Source organism: Aulostomus chinensis, chromosome 3 (assembly GCF_037954235.1).
Source record: "Aulostomus chinensis isolate RoL2024-O1b breed Wild chromosome 3, RoL_Achi_v1.0, whole genome shotgun sequence".
Lineage (NCBI taxonomy): Eukaryota > Metazoa > Chordata > Actinopteri > Syngnathiformes > Aulostomidae > Aulostomus > Aulostomus chinensis.
In genome coordinates, this window is record NC_141322.1 from 11,013,011 (window position 1) to 11,032,722 (window position 19,712).

Sequence of the window (19,712 nt, forward strand, 5' to 3'; positions counted from 1 at the left end):
TCAATAAAATCCTAAAGGATTCCAATCCCAAACCTACATCACACAAGTGCTCTGTCCTAGTCGGGTCATATTACAGTACAAATTATTAAACAACTAATGCACGGCCTAACATGGTGCAAATAAACCATTCAATGGCCATAACACTGTCTGCCAAGCTGCTAGAGTTGACTTTCTAACTGGCCACTGAGAATCAGTGATTTGAGTGAGTTCTGCAACAATAAAAGAGAAAAACAATTAAACAATAATTACTGCTGTAAAAAGTACAGTACACAGCAACAACAAAACACCCAATGAGTAACCTAAAGTGACTTTTTCAACAGTGCAATCAATGTTTCTCCGGTGTCCGACGAGGAACTAGACGGGGAAGCGTGGAGGTGGCGGTATACTTGTCGGTGATGTGGTGTACTCTTCTGAAGTGGGTCTGCATGTTTGTCGTGCTGCCGGTGTACGGCTTCCTAACGCGGCTTTCTTTGCGAATGACGGACGTTTTGTCGAGCTTTCCGTCTTTCTTTGCGAATCCGTAGTGTTTCCAAACATATGACTTAAACGTTGCGGGTGCATTAAATATAGAAGCTTCCTCGCTGCTGTTCGCGCTAACGTCCATGCTGTTTTAATCGTAGTGTATTGTTTGTGCCTCACGGCTTCCGTCCGTATTCAATACAATACGCAAAATAATGATGGTGCATTCATAGCTCCTGGGGAACAGCAGATGGTGTGAAGTTTAACATGAAGAAAACGGCGCTTGCATCGGATTTTACCGATACCCACCAACGCATCGAGATGAATCTAGATTTCACCCATCAATTGCATCATACCCAGTGAATGAGCCGATGCACTCGCATCGCGCACATGCACATCTATGCATCGATTAATATCGATTATTTTCCACACCTTTAGCACACACATGCACACACAGAGACAAGTCTGGGCCTGTCTGCAGCAGAGGAGACACACCATGGCAGCAGCAGCGGTGTCGGGTGGTCGTAAAAAAAGGGATGATTAAAGCATAGCTTTAGTCTATGTTAGGCCACCCTGTGATGCATTTTCTTTTTTGTATTAAGCCTAAAGTTTTGTGGTGGTGGTGGTGGTGGTTCCACCTCCCCCGTGGTGCAGAGACCGCTTCCTAGTGCTACATGCCAAAGCTAGAATGAATGGGGCTGCCAGGGGCCCCGCTAATGTTGGCTTGTTTAAACCAGCCCTTCTATTAATTTAGCATGTTATGAATAAAACCCCTGTCCATTTGTGGACGGGTGGCAAGTGAAATGCTCTGACCCATGTTTGTGGGACTGGGAAACACGGTAGTCTTCAGACCTGTTGCTGTTCCCTATGTAAGCAACACACCTGGATGCTTTAACCAATAACAGCAGCTAAAGCCAATATGTAGGTCATAAGGTCATTCATATGGAAGTCAAGTGTGCTTTTATTTTTTGTTTAATCATATTTTATTATGATACAATACTCATATTGTGTGCCAGTGTGTTGTCTGCATCTGCAACAAAATAATAAAAGTAAAAGGTAGAGAAAGAAAAAGAGGGGAAAAAACTCACCTTTGAAGGTAGATCAGTTTCAGTGTGCTTCATTCTAACACCTGTATAGGCCTATTAAGTACATACACATATATCTTTTATTTATAGGAATCTTTGATATTTGACTAAAACCTTTGAGTTTTTGTCGACTAAAACTATCAAGGATAGAAATGACTAAACTGTGACTAAAACTAAGAAGCATTTAGTCCAAAAGACTAAGACTAAAACTAAATCTAAAATGCCTGCCAAAAACAACACTGGCTCAAATGTATACAAAACCAAAATCATGGCATTGTTCTATTAAAAATATTGGTATTATCTTAGATGCAGATCACAGTTTAGAGCCACACATAAAAACATCACTAAGACTGGATTTTACCATCCATAGAAAATGTATCGACATTTTCATCTGGTTCCATCTTGAGTCAATTCAGAGATATTAATACATGTCTTTATTACCTGTGGCCTCAGTTACTACAATTACTCAATTTCTGCTCTGACAAAGAAAAATATATCTAAATTACAATGACTTCCAAAGTTCAGCTGCACAATGGTTTGCATGCTGCACCAACAGACAGTTGTGGTGTTCCACAAGGGTCTGTGCTTGGACCAGTGCTTTTTACTCTGTTTATGCTAGCACTAGGTCACATAATATATCCTGTAGAACCGTCTCCCAATTTCGGTCAGGGATACACACAACCTCTCTACACTTAAGAGCAGACTTAAGACCTTCCTTTTTGATAAATCTTATAGTTAGGTCTGGCTTAGGCTAGCCCTTAGATATGCTGCTATAGGCTTAGACTGTCAGGGAATGTCCCATGGTGCACTGGGCTTCTCTCTCCTCCTCTCTTTCCGCTCTGTCCTCCTGTATGTGTTATACATAAATCATACTGATATGTGTTACTAACTCGTCCTCTTCTCTGGACCCTTCAGGCTCCCCACATCCCAGATCCCGGGTGCTGCTGGAGGAGGCTACAGACCTGAAGAGGCTCAAGCTGCCACCCGTAGCTCCAATTGCTCACATCCCCGTCTGTCCATCATTCTCTTCCCTTTCTCTGCCTTTTTATCTCTGTCCCTCTCTTTCCTTCTTTATATCTGTCTTCCTCCATTATCTGTCTTTGTCTCTGCCCTTCTCTCCTGCTCTCTTTCCCCCCAAGCGGTCAAAGCAGAAGGCCATCCCCATTGAGCCTGGATCTGCTGGACGTTCATGCCTGTTAAAAGGAAGGTTTTCATTGACGCTGTTGCAGGGCGTGCTTGCTCATGGAGAATTGTTAGGTGAAAATTCACTGAAGGACTGTGGTGCTGGACCTACTCTACTCCTACTCCACAGTCCAAAGACATCAAGAGGGGACTAGGTTAATTGATACTGCCCATCAACTCCTCCTGGCTTCCAGCTAATCTCCTCTCTTCTATTCCATAAAAAGCAAGAGGCTCTTTCTGCTGCCTCCCCCATCCTGTGAGCTGTCGTCTTTCTCTCCCTCCCCGTCACCCCGATTGCTGCGAGCATCCTCCACACCGACTGCGCAGGGAATCCCCTGCAGCCGACCTCAATTAGGAAAACCACGCATGCCATCCTTTCCTCCTGCAGTCATGCAAGAGATCCTGGTATTTGCGCCCTTTCTCCCAAAATCCTGTTCACAGCCCTCTTCCCGTGGGACAATAAGTTCAATGAGGATGATCTTCTTTGCGTCTTGGTGGCTTTTGTCCCTCCCTTACAAAGTTGACTGATGGTATTGCTTTCCCATGTGGTTGGCGTGTCTCGCGTCTCTTTTGCTCCAGGGTGTTAGCGAGTGTTGTGAGCACCTTGTCATGGTGCCACCTGTATCTTCCTTGGGTAAGTACTGTTTTGCACCCAGACAGAATGTGTGCCTTGGTTGCCCTCTCCCCACAATGCTTGCACAACACGTCCTCCCTCATGCCCCGGAGGTCAGTATGTGTGTGTGTGTATACATATAAATGTATATGAATGTGTGTATGTATATATAAATACACACATATATAGATATACATAGATAGATGGATAGATAGATAGATAGATAGATAGATAGATAGATAGATAGATAGATAGATAGAATCTGAGCTGAGCCCAGAATGATTTGAAGTTTGAAGAATGAAGTTTGTTTTTCTTCAGGGTCAAAGTGGAACCATTAAAAGAAAATTTCAATGCAGGCATACTGAATATTACACTATTTATATTGTTGTACTGAATATTGTGATAAACTTCACTTGATAATGGCTTACAGGACAGAAACTGACTACTTCAGTAGTTTTGTTTATGACAGTAAGAAGATGGAGTCCACTGCATGAGAGCTGTGTATTTCCTCCTCTTTTAAGCCAAATTAAATTTACTGACCATAACATTGCTCACATGTTGTCTCTAAAGAGGGGACAGACAGTGCAGTTTGTTGTGTGCTGAGACACTTTGTTGTTGCTATCACAAAGATTGAGGAGTTTTGAGTTAATTAAAACCCGATGGACTTGTTGCTCAGGCTCCTCAAAGGCAGGTTTGGCTTTAGCAAACAGCTACTGGATACATATTAACAATGTTGCCCCTGTGAACCCGATGAATAAACAAAATTATTTTCTTATCAGAAAAAGTCGAAATTGCACTTCTGCTCTCCAGCAGTGAGTCATTTTCATCATATAGCTGTGTGTGTTGGGACTGTTGTCTTTTTACTGATGCAGGTTGCTTCACAGTTTATTTTTCATAATTGTTGAGCTCAATTGTAGGAGAGTATGAACACACACATCTGATGATTGATCTGGGGTTGTTAATTTGACCAGATCATCTGTCACCATTTACTTTGTACCTGAATTTGCAAAGCATTCATTTGAACATCTGATACTTTCCGTAGAAATGATCCTCTTTTTGTAGACACGGTCAAATAAACCACTTAAAGACAGAAATAACGATCTTTTATTAACAAAACTGATCAAATAAAAAAGAACAAATAAGAAATGTTGTCATTTACATCACATCAGCCACATTTATCCAATCAGAGAATGACACGCTGTGCAAAGTACAGTGACAGTATACGTGTGTGTCAATAAGGACTCCTGAAACTTTGTCTCTTTCAAATTCCAGTAATAACAGCTTATCACACAAAGTAGCAAGACCAATACCTAACGAAATTAAAGACCCCAGTGGTATTTTCCTCCTGCCTGTGCATCTACTTGCTGAACACACTGGCTCCAGGAGCTTTGGCAGCAGGCTTCTTCTCCAGGCACGTTTCTGCCCCCGTCCTCACACCACTGAACACTGATGGAGCCACTTTGCCCATGCGCTCTGAGCAGAAATGGAGACAGATATGTATCTGGTTAAAAGGTCAAAGGATAAAATAATAAAAAAAAATCTTTCAGCCTTCTTGTGCAGTGGCAATCTGAACTGGCAATTTGCACAGATTGTAATCACATTCTCCTCATGCATATTTAATCATGTAAGAGTCCAAGTGTGCTGCACTTGGGCTCTCATGTAACAACAGCCAGTGAGACAACTTCACAATGTGTGGTTCAATAAAGTTGAAAGGTTGTCAAAATAAACCTGAGGTCAGTCAGTGTGTGTGTGTGTGTTTGTGTGTGTGCGTGTGTGTGTGTGTGTGTGTGTGTGTTTGTGTAGCATGGTGTGGGCAAGGCAGAAGAAATGTTTTGACAGGGACTTTAGAATGAGGCCAGTTTCTTCTGTTATAGGTACGCCCACATTTAATCCCTAGGAAGGACCAAAGACAAATGTGAAAGGGGTTCACCATGACTGAACCAAAACCCTCAGTCAGTTCTTGAACATGATCCGATCCAGATCTGCCAACAACTTTAAGCTTGGTGACCCTCCTGGTGACCATGCAAGTCTTCCTACCCCAGTAAGGGGGTCCAGATTGAAGCCAGAATATTGATAATACCTCTAATCTATAGAAGATCAGTTCTAGTTTTGCTTGGCCAAAATAGCAAATAACCCATTTCATCCCTGAGTAGAAGTGTTTTCATGACATGTATTTGTACACTTTATAGTATGTATGCGTTCAAAAGAAAAGTATTGCATTGTATTTTGGTTTTGCCAAGCACATAAGAAATATGGAAAAGATTAAAATACCCTCCTTTGTTAATTTACAATAAAACAGCTTGAAAGCAAAAAAATAAATAAATAAAGAAACTGGATAAATCTCTCCTCCATGAAACTAAGCCAAATTTTTTTTTTAATTATAAAAAAGTATCAGTATGTGTATCAGTAAGGGTATTTGTGCAGTATACACAGCTCTAGATAGAGTGGAGCACGAATGACCCCTAACACCCAAATTAGTTAGCATTGTTAGTCTGGTCCACTTCTCTCAGAGTCCTTGGATAACGATATAATTTCGGAGGTCGGCAAGCCTAAAACATCAAAGTCAAACCTTCAAATCAAATGTGACTTGCCCCAGTTTTATCGGCTAATTCGGACGAGAAAACGCACAAAAGTTAAATTCAAATTGTTGAAATTTTCAGTCACTCAAAACCCGGATAATGTTCAACTTTTACTTCAGTTCACAGTAACCGATGGGCCATGATATTGCAACATCGACAATGGTCGAATGAACCGAACTGTACATGAAATAAATACAAATAAGTCTCATTTATTTATGTGAAGCAGCAATAAGTACAACTTAAGTTCACATGAATGATATAGAATGATTTTTACTCGAAATATAACGGTAAATCAGTGTGCATAATTAGTATTTAAATAGGTACGGAATCCTTATCTCGCTAGTTTCCCTGGTGGTCTAGTGGTTAGGATTCGGCGCTCTCACCGCCGCGGCCCGGGTTCGATTCCCGGTCAGGGAACATTTTCTCCTTATGTTAGTTGAACATGGACTTCTGTGTAATCTTTCTTTGAAAAACGCACACATGATCACACTGTTTAACACAGCCAACCTCCACCTCGGTACAATGTTCACCATAGGCAAAAGTTGGACTTCACGGACGTCATTTGTAAAATTTATAGTTACATTTCATGTTTCCTGTCAGGCTGCTGGATATTTGACATCTCCAGGCTGAGCTGGAACAAACTAAGAAATTCTCTGAGGAGCCTGATGACGGTAGAATGGAAAAACGTCACTTCTTTTTCACTGTCAGAGGAAACAACAACAGTAAAAGTGTTTTACTCACCACACTCCACCATGACCTCATAGGTCTTACTCTTCACCTCGCCCTTCAGTCCCAGTTTACTGCGAGCTCCTTTCAGGTCCTCCTCCTTCATCGGAGGACGCTTCTTCTTCATCACCTCGCCTGGCTAGATGAGGGGAGGAATCATGGTTTACAAAACAGAAGAAAAAAATAAAAGATAGTAAAGCTGAATAAACCTGAAGCACTAATTTGTTAAATTTCAATAAATTGACAAGAATTACTTGCATGTACTCAAAGCTACCTGTGACATGTTTAAGTTGCTGTTTTGTCTCTTTCCAGCGTGGAAGTGTTGCCAGCTGCTATCTTGGTGTGTGTCTTTGTCCCACTGTAATCTTGACATATATATAGTCCTGGTCCAGACCAAGCGAGCCAGTCAGACCCCTTCCCTCTGTTCAACTCCGCCTGTTGTCATGGTGTATTATTAGGTGTGACGTGAGGGATGGTGCAGCTGGAATGGGCCTCCCGTCTTCTATGATGAAGTTACAGGCCAACAGCTGATAATTCACTACACAAAACAAGTTCTGGGCCCCATCCTCCTCTTGCCCTGCCGGTTCTGGCAGAACTGACCAAATCAATATGTTGGGATGCCATCTGGCACTGGTTCCTGTCAATACAGGAAATTGGGATCTGCCGCCCTGTTGCACCTCATTGCTTGTCGCTACAGCTTCATTTAAGCTGGAGGGAATGTTGTTTTTGGTTCTTGTAAAAAGCATTTCCAGACCAGTGACACATCAACCCGCAAAATGAGGGCTGAACCAAGAGGCCAAGCTAAGAAAACTGAGTCAGAGGAAAAAGGAAAAGATACCCCTGTAATAGACCCTCTGTCACTAGGCTGTAATGCATAAATCCATTGCAGTGAAAATACATACATGACGTAATTTGTGAAATAACTGAAGAGGTTTAAAATTTGCATGTAGAAATTTAGCTCTATTTTTGAGGCTTTGTGATTTAGAAACTTCGAGACAATTTTTTTTTTTAAGATGTCCAAATGCTTACGTGTTCTGTAATATTCCAAACCTCCTCTATGGAGCCATGGAGTGACTATGGAGGGAGGGAATGTCGGGGCACGAGGACTAATTTGTTCCCGTAATTTGATTGATTAATAACCACAAGATATAAATTCTTTCGTAAATTTCTATAATTTTTTTCACCCTGAGCTGCAACTGGTTCCCATAATTTGATTAATCTATGGCTGCATGATGAAAGTCTGATCCACCCTTTGGAAGTGTGGGAACAACACATAACAAGACACACATAACCACAAATTAATCAAAGTGTGGGGACGATTTACATCTTGTGGCTTCTCAGGGATCTTCAACTTGTCACTGTGGGACAAGAATGTAAGTTCATGTGTTCCAGTGCTGGCACTTTTGTATGTATTCAGATCATAAATACATTTAATTGTCACTGTAGACCAATTTAATACGAAGAGTCATTACGATGCCTGGGCTGTAGCATCATGACATTTCTTGAAAAGCAGTTTTGCAGTTAACCAAAATGATTTTTAGAACCAGAGAGAAAAATAATTCCTTCTCTATTGATGTTGCCACGTGTTTATTGGTGTCCTTTGCAATATTATGAATATGTGAGGGATACGTTACGGAAATATTGACTTGTTGAAACTAAGTGTGAGGTAGTGAACATTTTTGAGACACACCTAATCAGAAATCAGAATACTGGCTCGTTTATAATTCAGTTGCTATTTAATGTTATTTGAATGACTGTTAAAGCAGCGTAATCTCTACATTTGAGTCACACGGGGAGTGAAATCACTGGCGAGCCAGCAGAACAGAATGTATCTGAGTCTGGTCGCTAAATGTGAGCCACTGTGCTCACTTAAGTATTTACAGCAGGCTTTAAGGACTGCACCTATTTATAGACACACAATCAGAGCAGTATGGAGACTGAATTTGCTCTTGAAGTGTCAAAGCGCTACCTCCAGTGGCCAGGACGGTGCATAACAATTATAATTTCGATTTTAAAAAAAAGGGGTGTGGGAAAATTGAGATGTAAATACATTTACATTGATCATGCAATATATCCCTGATGGTCTAGTGGTTAGGATTCGGCGCTCTCACCGCCGCGGCCCGGGTTCGATTCCCGGTCAGGGAACATGTTTTGTAAAAGGATTAACGCAGTGCTCAAGAAGAGTTTCACATAATTTATTGGAAAATAATTTATACTGATAAATTGCCACCTTTATCTGCCCTTTTAACAATCTTTTACTGTCCAAAATACAAACAAAGCTTTTGTCCTATAAGAGAGTCACAACGACCGCAAGATGCTGAGTTTTATTCCTGGTCAACATTCCTATAGCATCATTGGGAAATCATCACCAGCACCATGATCACAGTTAATGTCACTCTCCTTTTACTTAAATGACCATCCATCGTATCGACTACACATATGCAACCATCACACACAAGTACATACAGGTACGTGGCATGTAAATGTAACTCTCTCCTGACTTCCTGCTTCACAGTCATTTAACAGTTTAGAGGTCTATGCATGTCACATTCTTAACATTAGAGCCTGACGAATGCTGCTTTAAGATCTGGAGCTCTGGTTAAACAGCCAACAAAAATAAACAACAATCAAAAAACAAACACCTGCTGGTAATTTTACTCAGGCACATTATTGTAACCAAAAAACAAACAAACAAACAAATACAAAAATGGAAAGACGAAAGCTGTAATGAATGGGAAATTGTGCAAGTATCCTTTCCCATCTTACTTGCCTTGTTGAAGAGAAAGAGTACAGAAGTCTTTTGGAGTAAGCATAGTTTGGGCCTGAAAATAACACTCACAACTTTTATAAAAAAAAAAAAAGTTCAGACAACGTAAAATGAGATGAGACATTCAAAGACAGTCAGAGCACACCAGTGAAACAGTCACAAACAAGAGAGAATGAGACACTGCAGTCTTGCAGCTAAAAATGCACAAAAGTGGCTGAGTAGATATTTGAGGAATGTTGAAGTCCTGGAGGATCAACAGGTGGAAGGATGGGAGGCTGCTGCAAGCCTGCATGTCCCATCTCCCACACCAGTAACATTACACACACCGTATACAGTAGTTAAGTGTGCTGGAAACTGTTGCAGAAAGACAGTAATGCTCTTCCCAACACACACACACACACACACACACACACACACACACACACACACACACACACACACACACACACACACACACACACACACACACACACACACACACCACAGGCCAAGCTGGTCCTCTATATGAGAAAACAAAGTTTACATTGAATCTACTATAGGAATACAATCACTTTAGAGGGCATGTTAAAGTATCGCCTGCATGGAAAGCTTTGTTTGCATGAATTGGTTCTTTTGTGGTCATTTAGACTCCTGGGCAACAGCGTCCCAAAGCCACTGAAGTCCAGATGCTGAACCAGTGTTTTTCCCAGTACACTTAAATAAAAGGTTTAACTGTATAATGCTCATTATGATCTGTTTTCCCCCTGGGTCTTTAAACATAACACTCACTCAGGAGCATCATGGCAAAATTCAGCAGTCATCCCAAGTACCTCGTCTGGAAAAAAAACAAAAAAAACAAACAAAAAACCCCCCAACTCCCATTGTGTTAATGAGTTTGGTGTCTCAATGATAGTTAATTCTTCTGAGATTGAAGGGAATCCCACATCAGTTCAGTCACGTGTCCGTTCCCATTATCTGTAGAGGAGTAAGGGTGGGGGCATATGGAGGCCCATGATGGGAGTCTCAAAGGTCAAACAGGGATCCCCATGCGCAGCTTCTTCTTCTTAACAGTCTTTAGACCAGTGAGTCGACGAACATCATCCTCATCAGATTCATCCATTTCATCATCTGCTGAGAAAAGGATCTAAGAAAAAAAAGGAGAAGAAAGCAGTGGCTGAGTAGGGGCAGACGTTTAGGACAGCGTGCTGAGAGAGATCATCTGTTTGCTGCAGGTAAGAGCGGCCACAAAGATGAAGTTCTGCTCTGTCGGAAAGAGTGACACCAGATTGAGTCCTGGAACCAGGAAGTAAGTTAGCATTCCGTCATCTCAAAAGTTGACTAATTCTTTTTGTTAAAAGCCAGAAATAAGGTGCTTCATGCTCACTTAAAAACATCAAAAATGTTGTTCTCTGGCAAAAAAAGATGTCAGTTACCATCAAAGCTACACAAAGCAATGTATGTGCCTTAAAATGTCAAACGTATACGTGTGATCCATCCCCCTTTCCCTTCAAAGTGGTTCTTTAATGAGTGAGGGTCAAGACTTTCTGAACCTTGGTTCTAGTTGCTGAACCAGCATTCTTACTAGTTCTTGCTAGTTTTGAGCTGAACTGTTGAGTCACCGACAGCGGACGCTACGCGATGGTCACATCCCTGAGCAGACATGAATCTGCTGTAGAGGTAATAAACCTGGGAGGTAAACAAATGTCTGCTGCTCATCTGAAGATGAGACACATAAGACAGGAACAACATTTAATTTCACTGGCTCTCTGGCTTCATCAAACACGTATCACCTCACAGTCAGCCAGTGAGGAGGGGGAGGAGAGATGGGGGAGAGGGTTCCCACTGCAACGTGATTTGGGGGTTCAAAACTAATAAATTGTGGGCTAGAATGGACAAAACCGTTCAAAATAGGGTTCATGATGGGGCACTGAACCTGCTACCTGTCAGTGGGAGAAGCGTACTGGTGTGGTCTCTGAGTCCCCCTGCTATCTGTTTTGTCTGGCACTGCAAACATAAAGCACATTTTAAGCAACGTAACAGAATGTTACACTCACATGAGCCACCACTCCCAATTCCTCCTACTTCAAAACAGTCTCAAAATCATGTTAACACGTGTCTTCCTTCTATTTTATTATTTTTAGCATTTTCCAGAATGAAATACAATGCATGTAATCGAAGTGCATTCAGGAATATTACGTAAGGCCCTATGAAATACGATCACGTTCAGTTTTTTTTTCCTCCTTTCCAAACTTTTGTGTTTTCTGTATTAATTTTCCAGTCTTATATCTTTAAAGTGTAAACATGTATTGTCAACAGAGGGTCTGATCATCAGACACTGCTGCAGTTATGCAGCAAAACAATACCAGAGAAACAAGCTAAAGCAAATACAAGCTTCCCTCACACCAGAGGTGCCCAAACTTCCCCTTGGTGGGTTGTGAAAGCAAACAAGTATGATGTTGTTTAAATGCTTTAGTCTGTGTACCAAGGTCTCTGATGCTTCTTCACAAAACATTATTCATTATTAAAGATCCTACATATTCACGGAGCATTTTATCTCACAAATAGGGAAAACAACAGCAGCAAGACAAATTTGGCCCCTGGGCCCCACTTTGAGCAGCCCTGCTCCAGACTGTAAATTCCTGTATGATCAAACTGGTGACATTTGTGGACAGGTACTGATTTCACTCACACTAAGAAATCCTCTGAAACACACAAGTTCAACTTATAAATGTCCAGTAAAAGCAAAACAATGATTCCCAAATGTCTTGTATGAGTCTGTCATTTTGAAACCATCTGGGACTGTAAGATTGTTTGGCCCCTGCAGAAAAAAGATAGAGAAAATTAACGAGCCAGCCAGGAGTCGAACCTAGAATCTTCTGATCCGTAGTCAGACGCGTTATCCATTGCGCCACTGGCCCGTTGTAGGAAGTTAAAGCTGCTGAGCTCATTAAGTATGCTGCAGTGGAGGCTCACCCATCCCCCACATACCAGTGCTCTGCCGTCAGTATGCTCACTGCAGCCAGCTGCAGCACACACACAGGAAGTGAAACACACTCTGCTTTCTCCAGAATTGCTGACTCCATAGGTGTAAATTATGGGAGGATAAGGAGTTGTAACATTCCTAATAAATAAAACAGCCAATACAACCCCCCCATCATCATCATGGAAAACATTACATGTTATTAAACATGATGAAGTGTGTAGCAGAAGGCGCGAGCTGTACTGAGCTGGAGTATGAAATACCAACAATGGCAAGTTGTTGCTCTGACAAAGAGAGAAACCCTCTTGCCATCAGGAGGTATAATGGAGGCTCTGAGTCGTTACATAAATGCTTTATAGGCTGATGAGGATTATCCAGACGGAAGACAAAACTCAACACAAACTACCAGCTACAAATAAAATGAGCCAAGAACCCAGTGCTTGAGAACAGAAATATGAGGCTACAAGGATGAAAACACGGCCACTTTAACAGCAGAATGAAACATCACCAGTGCAGACAACACTGACGTAGAGCAATATAATCTCTATCACTTCCTGCACACTCAAACACACACTTTAAAGACAAGTGTAGAGTTTTTACACACCATGGAGTGTGTGAAGTTCTTGAGAGAATTATGGCAGCAAGCACTCCAGTCCAATTAGCACTGATTTGTTCTTCGAAGATGAGCAAGCAGACAGAGATTAAGAGGAGAAAGAATGAGAGTCGGAGGACAACAGAGAGGAAAATAGGAGCCAAAAAATGCAAGGCTTCCTGTCACTGATATGAATGTGAAGAGGAGGAACCCAGGATACCAAAACGCCACTGTCCACTGCTCTTACATAGTCGGGAAGGAATACAACATTAATATAACAAATAATAGTTCAATAAGATAGATTAATTCTCCTTACAATGTATGACGATTGCTATATTATTAACTTCAGGTTCAAAATGTTTTTTTTACTTTCCAGTTTTAATAAAATAAAATATAAAAATAAATATTCAAATCACAATTCCTGTTAATTTTCACATTTCAGGTCATTCATTTTCACATTCCTGATTCTGATTCTGAAATAGAACATGATAGTGTGTGATGGTGGATGCACCTTTCATACCGTCTCTGCTCTCTGAAACACTTCAGTATACAAAGTTTAATCCTCAGTTATCGGTCAGACAGGCATTTTAAATGAGATTTGAGGTTCAAATTGTGGCATAAAAATCTTTGGAGGGGATTCATCGACCAGGTCAAGAACACACTCAAACGGTATAGAATATCAACACTATGTAGGAGTTAAGACACTATTTTTCACTGATAGAACTTGAAAGCACTGACTCTTAACTTGTCTGAAACTTAAGTAATCATGACTTCACATTGTAAGTGTCAAGTAAAAGATGCAAACTGATCCCCTGTATGTGGGAATAAGCAGTAGCTGTAAGGCTGTTTAAAATTCAGTGATTATTTCATTTAACAGGAATCATCAGCTGATGCTGCGTTTTAGTAGACAGGACAGTCACACTCAAGCCCCAGTGGTGAATTAGAGAGAAAACTAACGAGCCAGCCAGGAGTCGAACCTAGAATCTTCTGATCCGTAGTCAGACGCGTTATCCATTGCGCCACTGGCCCACAAAAGTAAGAGCAGTGCTGAGCTCATAACATATGCTATAGTGGAAGCTCACCCATCCACCAGCACTTGGCAGCCAGCAGCAACATGCATGCGGGAAGTGAAACGCAACATGACGCTTTGTTGGAACAGCTTTAACCATTAAGATGATATGATGATGATGATGATATATATACACACATATATACGTATATATGTATATACACATATATATATACGTATATATGTATATACACATATATATATACGTATATATGTATATACACATATATATATACGTATATATGTATATACACATATATATATACGTATATATGTATATACACATATATATATACGTATATATGTATATACACATATATATACGTATATATGTATATACACATATATACGTATATATGTATATACACATATATATGTGTATATACATATATACGTATATATGTGTATATACATATATACGTATATATGTGTATATACATATATACGTATATATGTGTATATACATATATACGTATACGTATATACGTATATATGTATATACACATATATACGTATATACACGTATATACGTATATATGTATATATACGTATATATGTATATACGTATATACACGTATATACGTATATATGTATATATACGTATATATGTATATATGTATATATACATATATGTATATATACACATATATACGTATATATGTATATATACATATATGTATATATGTATATATACATATATGTATATATGTATATATACATATATGTATATATACATATATGTATATATACATATATGTATATATACATAAACACGTATATATGTATATATGTATATATACATATGTGTATATATATGTGTGTGTGTATACATACATATACACACATATATGTATATATGTATATATACATATATGTATATATACATATATATGTGTATATATACATAAATATATATGTATGTGTATATATATGCATGCAGTATTCCCCCAGATATTATAGAAGACATCTGCCCACAAATTTACCCATTTTTCTGTACACACAAACACATACACACACACATATGTGTATATATGTATACATATATATACATATATACATACATATATATGTATACATATATGTATACATATATACATATACATAGATATATATACATATATACACACATACATATATACACATATATATACATATATACACACATATACTGTATACATATACATACATACACACATATATATACACACATACATATATATACATACATATATATACACACACACACACACACATATATATATATATAATGTGTGTGTGTGTGTGTGTGTGTGTGTGTGTGTGTAAGTTTAATCTAACAACACAACCCATTGACAGGATGACTCTGCTGTTCAAAGTTCAAATAGTTCTGCCGTCAAACTAATTTCATTACAAAAATAAAGACAACACTTGGATATCGTTAGATATCAGCTGTTCAGCAAAACAAACAAACCCTAAATCTGATTTTAACATTTCAACATCTGCCATTCACCACCATAAGAGGGTACTCTAGAGCACCATCATCTCAGGCCAGAACAAAGGCCACATCCCACTCCGTCCCCTCACCTTCTCAGCACATCTCACCATCCTGGTACCATATAGAGTCCCATGTACAAACATGCCCACACAGCTGGGTCGGCTATCAACGTCCAGTACAGAGCAGCTGTGACTACAACACCCCCACACAGACCGGCCATGACTCTCCCTCTCTTCTACAGATGTTTTGATACAACCTAGTTGTTTCATGCTGCATTCATTTTTGTAAATCTTACAGCATTTAAGGGAAATTCTGGTATTGTCCAACTTAGGCCCTATTTTCCAAAGGTTTTGGGTGAAAAGATAAATGTGGATGAAAATTATTTGAATTATTCCAATATTAAGCAACGCATTAAAGGATCTAATCACAAGAGGACTGCTCCAGGTAGGGGTGAGAAAGAATGCACCGACTAGGAACACATCAGATCGGCCAGATCAAATACCACTTTCATCACTATGATAAATAAATTGCTGCATCGTGGATTTCATCAGTTGATGTTACAATCTATGCTGAGTGATTCAATCACAAGTAGTTATGCTACCATTTGAACAGAATGCTGTAGCTTCTGAGTTCCCGGTTTCAAAATTTCAACTGGAAAACACATAAATTTGAATTTTGATAACCTAGAAATACGTGACAAACCTCAAGATCACAATTTAAAATGGCTGCTCCATGCATCAGTTGCAGGAACTGCTGTTCACACTTTTAAATCTAACTTTGTCACATCAAATTGGTCCTGCACACAGTACTGCTCATGCTTTATGCATAGATATTATACCTGTGGATATTTAGCCATGTAGATTTGTGTATATATATACACACACACACTACAGGCCAGAAGTTTGAAAGCAAGATCAAATTTGTACAAAAAATAAATATCAACATAATAGGGTCTTCACCTGAAGTACCTTCAGGCTCAGGCCCTAATAATTTCATTGGTATACTTTGCAACCAAAAAGACATGATTTTTATATAAAGAGTAATTTACCAGAGGACATTTTCCTGTAACTATCAGGTATTTGAGTTTGTCTTGCTTAGACTTTGCTTGCATGACATGCATGAGGCGTTCGTTCCACGAGTTTTTTTGAAGGTATGCACCATGAATTGCATTCTAAGCTTTCTTAAGCTGATTTGTGGGACACACTTTTCTGACTGATGGATCCAATTCATCCCACACAAGCTCAACTGGGGAAAGGTCTGGGGACTGAGGGGGCCAAACCATCTTTTGAAGAACACCTTCCTCCTCTTGGCAGAATGCTTAGGATCGTTATCTTGCAACAAAACAAACTTTCGACCCACACGTCTCAGTCCAGATGGAACTGCATGATCCTGGAGGATGGAGTGGTGCTGTTCCTTCTTCATGATATCCTTTACTTCAAACAAATCTCTTTCTTTCAATTATCATTGGTCCAATTTTTGTGAGCTTTTGACCACTCATCTCTTTTTCTTGTTCTGTGGATGAAGTAGTGTTTTCTTGCCGATACACAACCGTTCAGACCAAACTTTTTCAAATGTATTTTAACAGTTGTCAGTTATATGGGTTTTGAACTTGTCATGTTGATTCCCTCCATTGTGGACAGAAACTTAAAAGTTGTTTCCAAATGTTTGGCATGACTGTGTGTGTGTGTGTGTGTGTGTGTGTGTGTGTGTGTTTGCACAATGACATGTTCATGCTGCTATCATCTTCTGTTACTGACACCTGAGAAGTAAACACTTCCTTCTTTACTTTACCCCAATTCTTCCACAAGAACACGGTGAACAGTTCTGCCCTCCATGGTAAACTGAATGTCCCAGTAACAACACAGTCCATTCATCCTGATGCGAACGCTTGAACCACTTTAAGAGGTGTTCTTGGTCACATTCTTTTGTAGGTGTGCATGTGTCCAAAGTATCAAGTTCGAAACAAGCTTGAATGGCCAGAAATACATTCAAACTCATTCAAAAGCCCCAAGAAACATACATTGATGGCCTCGCGACATGCATCTCTGCTTCCTACAAGCAGGTGACGTTAGTCTTTGCCGTGTCTATGGTAATATATTCTTGGCTTGACGGCGCCTGAGAAGCAGGATGCAGGTACTGAATATGGACATGAATAACACAAAATGACGTGATGGTGTGACGATGACAGAGTCCCTAGTGTGGTTGCTGCAGCTGAAGTCACCGGTGCAGGTCAGCAGCCGTGGGAGCTTGTACGCATTTGTGGAAGACAGCACGACATTACCAGGCTTAGATTTCTCAGAGGCAAATCAAAATAATAATAGTTCACACATTTTCTAACAACACCAGCGACTGTTGGGAAGTTTCCTCTGACCTAAGTCAAGCTGTAGGGGAACACATATTTTTTTAAGCTTTTTTTTTTTTTAAGGCTGTGATAATTTTTTAACTATTTGAAAAATAAAACACATGACTGTTGTGGATCATTTATTTATTAGAGAGCGGGAACACAAATGGAACCTTCTAGGAAAGGGTCTACATCTTTCAGATTGGGGCCAGTACCTCCAATGTCCAATCAAATTTATAAATCAATTTAATGTTATCTGCCATGTAATTATTTTAAATTTCCCATTGAAGTTTTCACTAAATCGCTCACTTACATTTTTGGATAAATTTTAAATTTAATGTGAAAATCACTCATGTCACAACTTACTTGCTTTTCACACACACACACACACACACACACACACACACCAAGTTCAATATTTTAGACAAGCTGCAAGTACAGTAGAAAGTCCTGGCTAACGCCAACGTAAAGGTCATTACAGTGGTCATGTCAGGAGATGAGATGAGATAAATGCATGTATAATCATTAACAAGATTGGACTCGGGGAAGATATAATCTACAACAGTTCAACTGCACTGACTACATGTGTGTAAAAAATGAAATTAACATTAACTGATAACATTCTAATATTTTTTCCAAAAATTTTCCATTTGATCTTTTTTTTTACTCACTGTGTCCAAGAGTGATATCACTCCAGTCACACTTACCTCTGACTCTGAGTCATCATGGGACAAAGCTCGTCTATAGCGGACTTTGCTGTTCCCTCTCGAGTCCTCCTCTCTCTCCTCAAGCTTCGCTTTTGTCCTGTGCTTCTTCATGAGGAAATTATCAACCACCCAGAACATGAGGGCCTGTGGGATGCACAGGAAAGACTTGGCTGAATAACACAAACATACACATTTAACAGAACACGGCAGCTTTCTTTATACAAAAACAGACATACAACAACATTAGCAAACAGGGATCATTTATGGAAAAAGTTAAGGAATCAAAGTTTCACAAGACGTGTATAGATATGAACGTAGATGTGTGTGGTAGGTGATATATCTCATGATAGTTTACAGCAGGCCCAGCACAAGATATGAAATGGAATATGAACCTGTATGTGGATTTGCATCATTGTTCTGATATATGATCTGTGTAACAAATCAGGATTGACTTCCAATATCCCTGATCTGATATTCGATGTCTAACAGTAGCATAGATAAAAGGCGGAAGAATCAGCGTGCATAGAAACACACAGCCGAACAGCAGACTTACGTTGACGAAGAATGGAACGATGAGCATGACGATGGCCAACTCCAGGTCAGGATTCTCTATGGGGTTGAGGAGAGCCAGCTGTGACACACATGAACATATGAAACACATGCAAGCACACATGAGCATAAAAAAACAACAGACGGTGAACATAGTTAACAAGGAAAACCTGGTAGTATGCACAATGAGAGCTGATTACTTACTAAATGGGATTAAAGCTCTCTGCAGCATGACTAGACTGCCAGACACTAACAATCAGAAATATGATGAAGTCACATAGGGTGGCTGTCTGAAAACGGAAAAGCAGAGCTCACCAAACTGTGATCTGCTGAACACAGTAGTTGAGGGGATTGTAGAAGTTTAAAATTTCAGCAGTCATCCTGAATGAAACTTTATCCTGACTGAGCTGTCATCTCAGTGGACGAACTTCACATGCAGTATTCCCCCAGATATTATAGAAGACATCTGCCCACAAATTTACCCATTTTTCTGTACACACAAACACATACACACACACACACATATGTGTATATATGTATACATATATGTATACATATATACATATATACATATACATATATACATATATACACACACACACACATATAT

The 19,712-nt window shown here is 39.6% G+C and overlaps 2 protein-coding genes and 4 non-coding genes across 6 annotated transcripts in view; 2 read left to right on the forward strand and 4 right to left on the reverse strand.

Annotated features, from left to right (window-relative positions):
* Positions 1–4,458: 4,458 nt before the first annotated feature.
* mustn1b (musculoskeletal, embryonic nuclear protein 1b) lies at positions 4,459–6,998 on the reverse strand. The gene is made up of 3 exons (XM_086198641.1): positions 6,919–6,998; positions 6,660–6,783; positions 4,459–4,812 (listed from the first exon to the last, which is right to left on the reverse strand). The coding sequence occupies exons 1-3, from the start codon at positions 6,925–6,927 to the stop codon at positions 4,697–4,699; spliced, it is 249 nt and encodes an 82-aa protein (XP_086054767.1). The 5' UTR covers positions 6,928–6,998; the 3' UTR covers positions 4,459–4,696.
* trnae-cuc (transfer RNA glutamic acid (anticodon CUC)) lies at positions 6,264–6,335 on the forward strand. Its single transcript has one exon. It is a non-coding gene; the product is annotated as a tRNA-Glu (tRNA).
* Positions 6,999–8,717: 1,719 nt separating the features above from the next.
* trnae-cuc (transfer RNA glutamic acid (anticodon CUC)) lies at positions 8,718–8,789 on the forward strand. The gene has a single exon. It is a non-coding gene; the product is annotated as a tRNA-Glu (tRNA).
* Positions 8,790–8,833: 44 nt separating this feature from the next.
* stimate (STIM activating enhance) overlaps positions 8,834–19,712 on the reverse strand; it is a 17,679-nt gene continuing 6,800 nt past the window's right edge. The window contains exons 6-8 of the mRNA XM_086198640.1: positions 19,107–19,184; positions 18,554–18,697; positions 8,834–10,534 (exon numbers count right to left, since the gene is read on the reverse strand). Of these exons, the coding sequence (XP_086054766.1) occupies positions 10,421–10,534; positions 18,554–18,697; positions 19,107–19,184 (336 nt within the window). The 3' untranslated portion in view covers positions 8,834–10,420. The remainder of the gene's footprint in view (positions 10,535–18,553; positions 18,698–19,106; positions 19,185–19,712) is intronic.
* trnar-acg (transfer RNA arginine (anticodon ACG)) lies at positions 12,236–12,308 on the reverse strand. The gene has a single exon. It is a non-coding gene; the product is annotated as a tRNA-Arg (tRNA).
* Positions 13,919–13,991, reverse strand: trnar-acg (transfer RNA arginine (anticodon ACG)). Its single transcript has one exon. It is a non-coding gene; the product is annotated as a tRNA-Arg (tRNA).

Excerpts from the sequence above, each read along its gene's own strand:
- mustn1b (XM_086198641.1), bottom strand. Across the intron at positions 4,813-6,659 it reads TGAGGTCATGGTGGAGTGTG|AGCGCATGGGCAAAGTGGCT; the intron begins GTGAGTAAAACA and ends ATTTCTGCTCAG.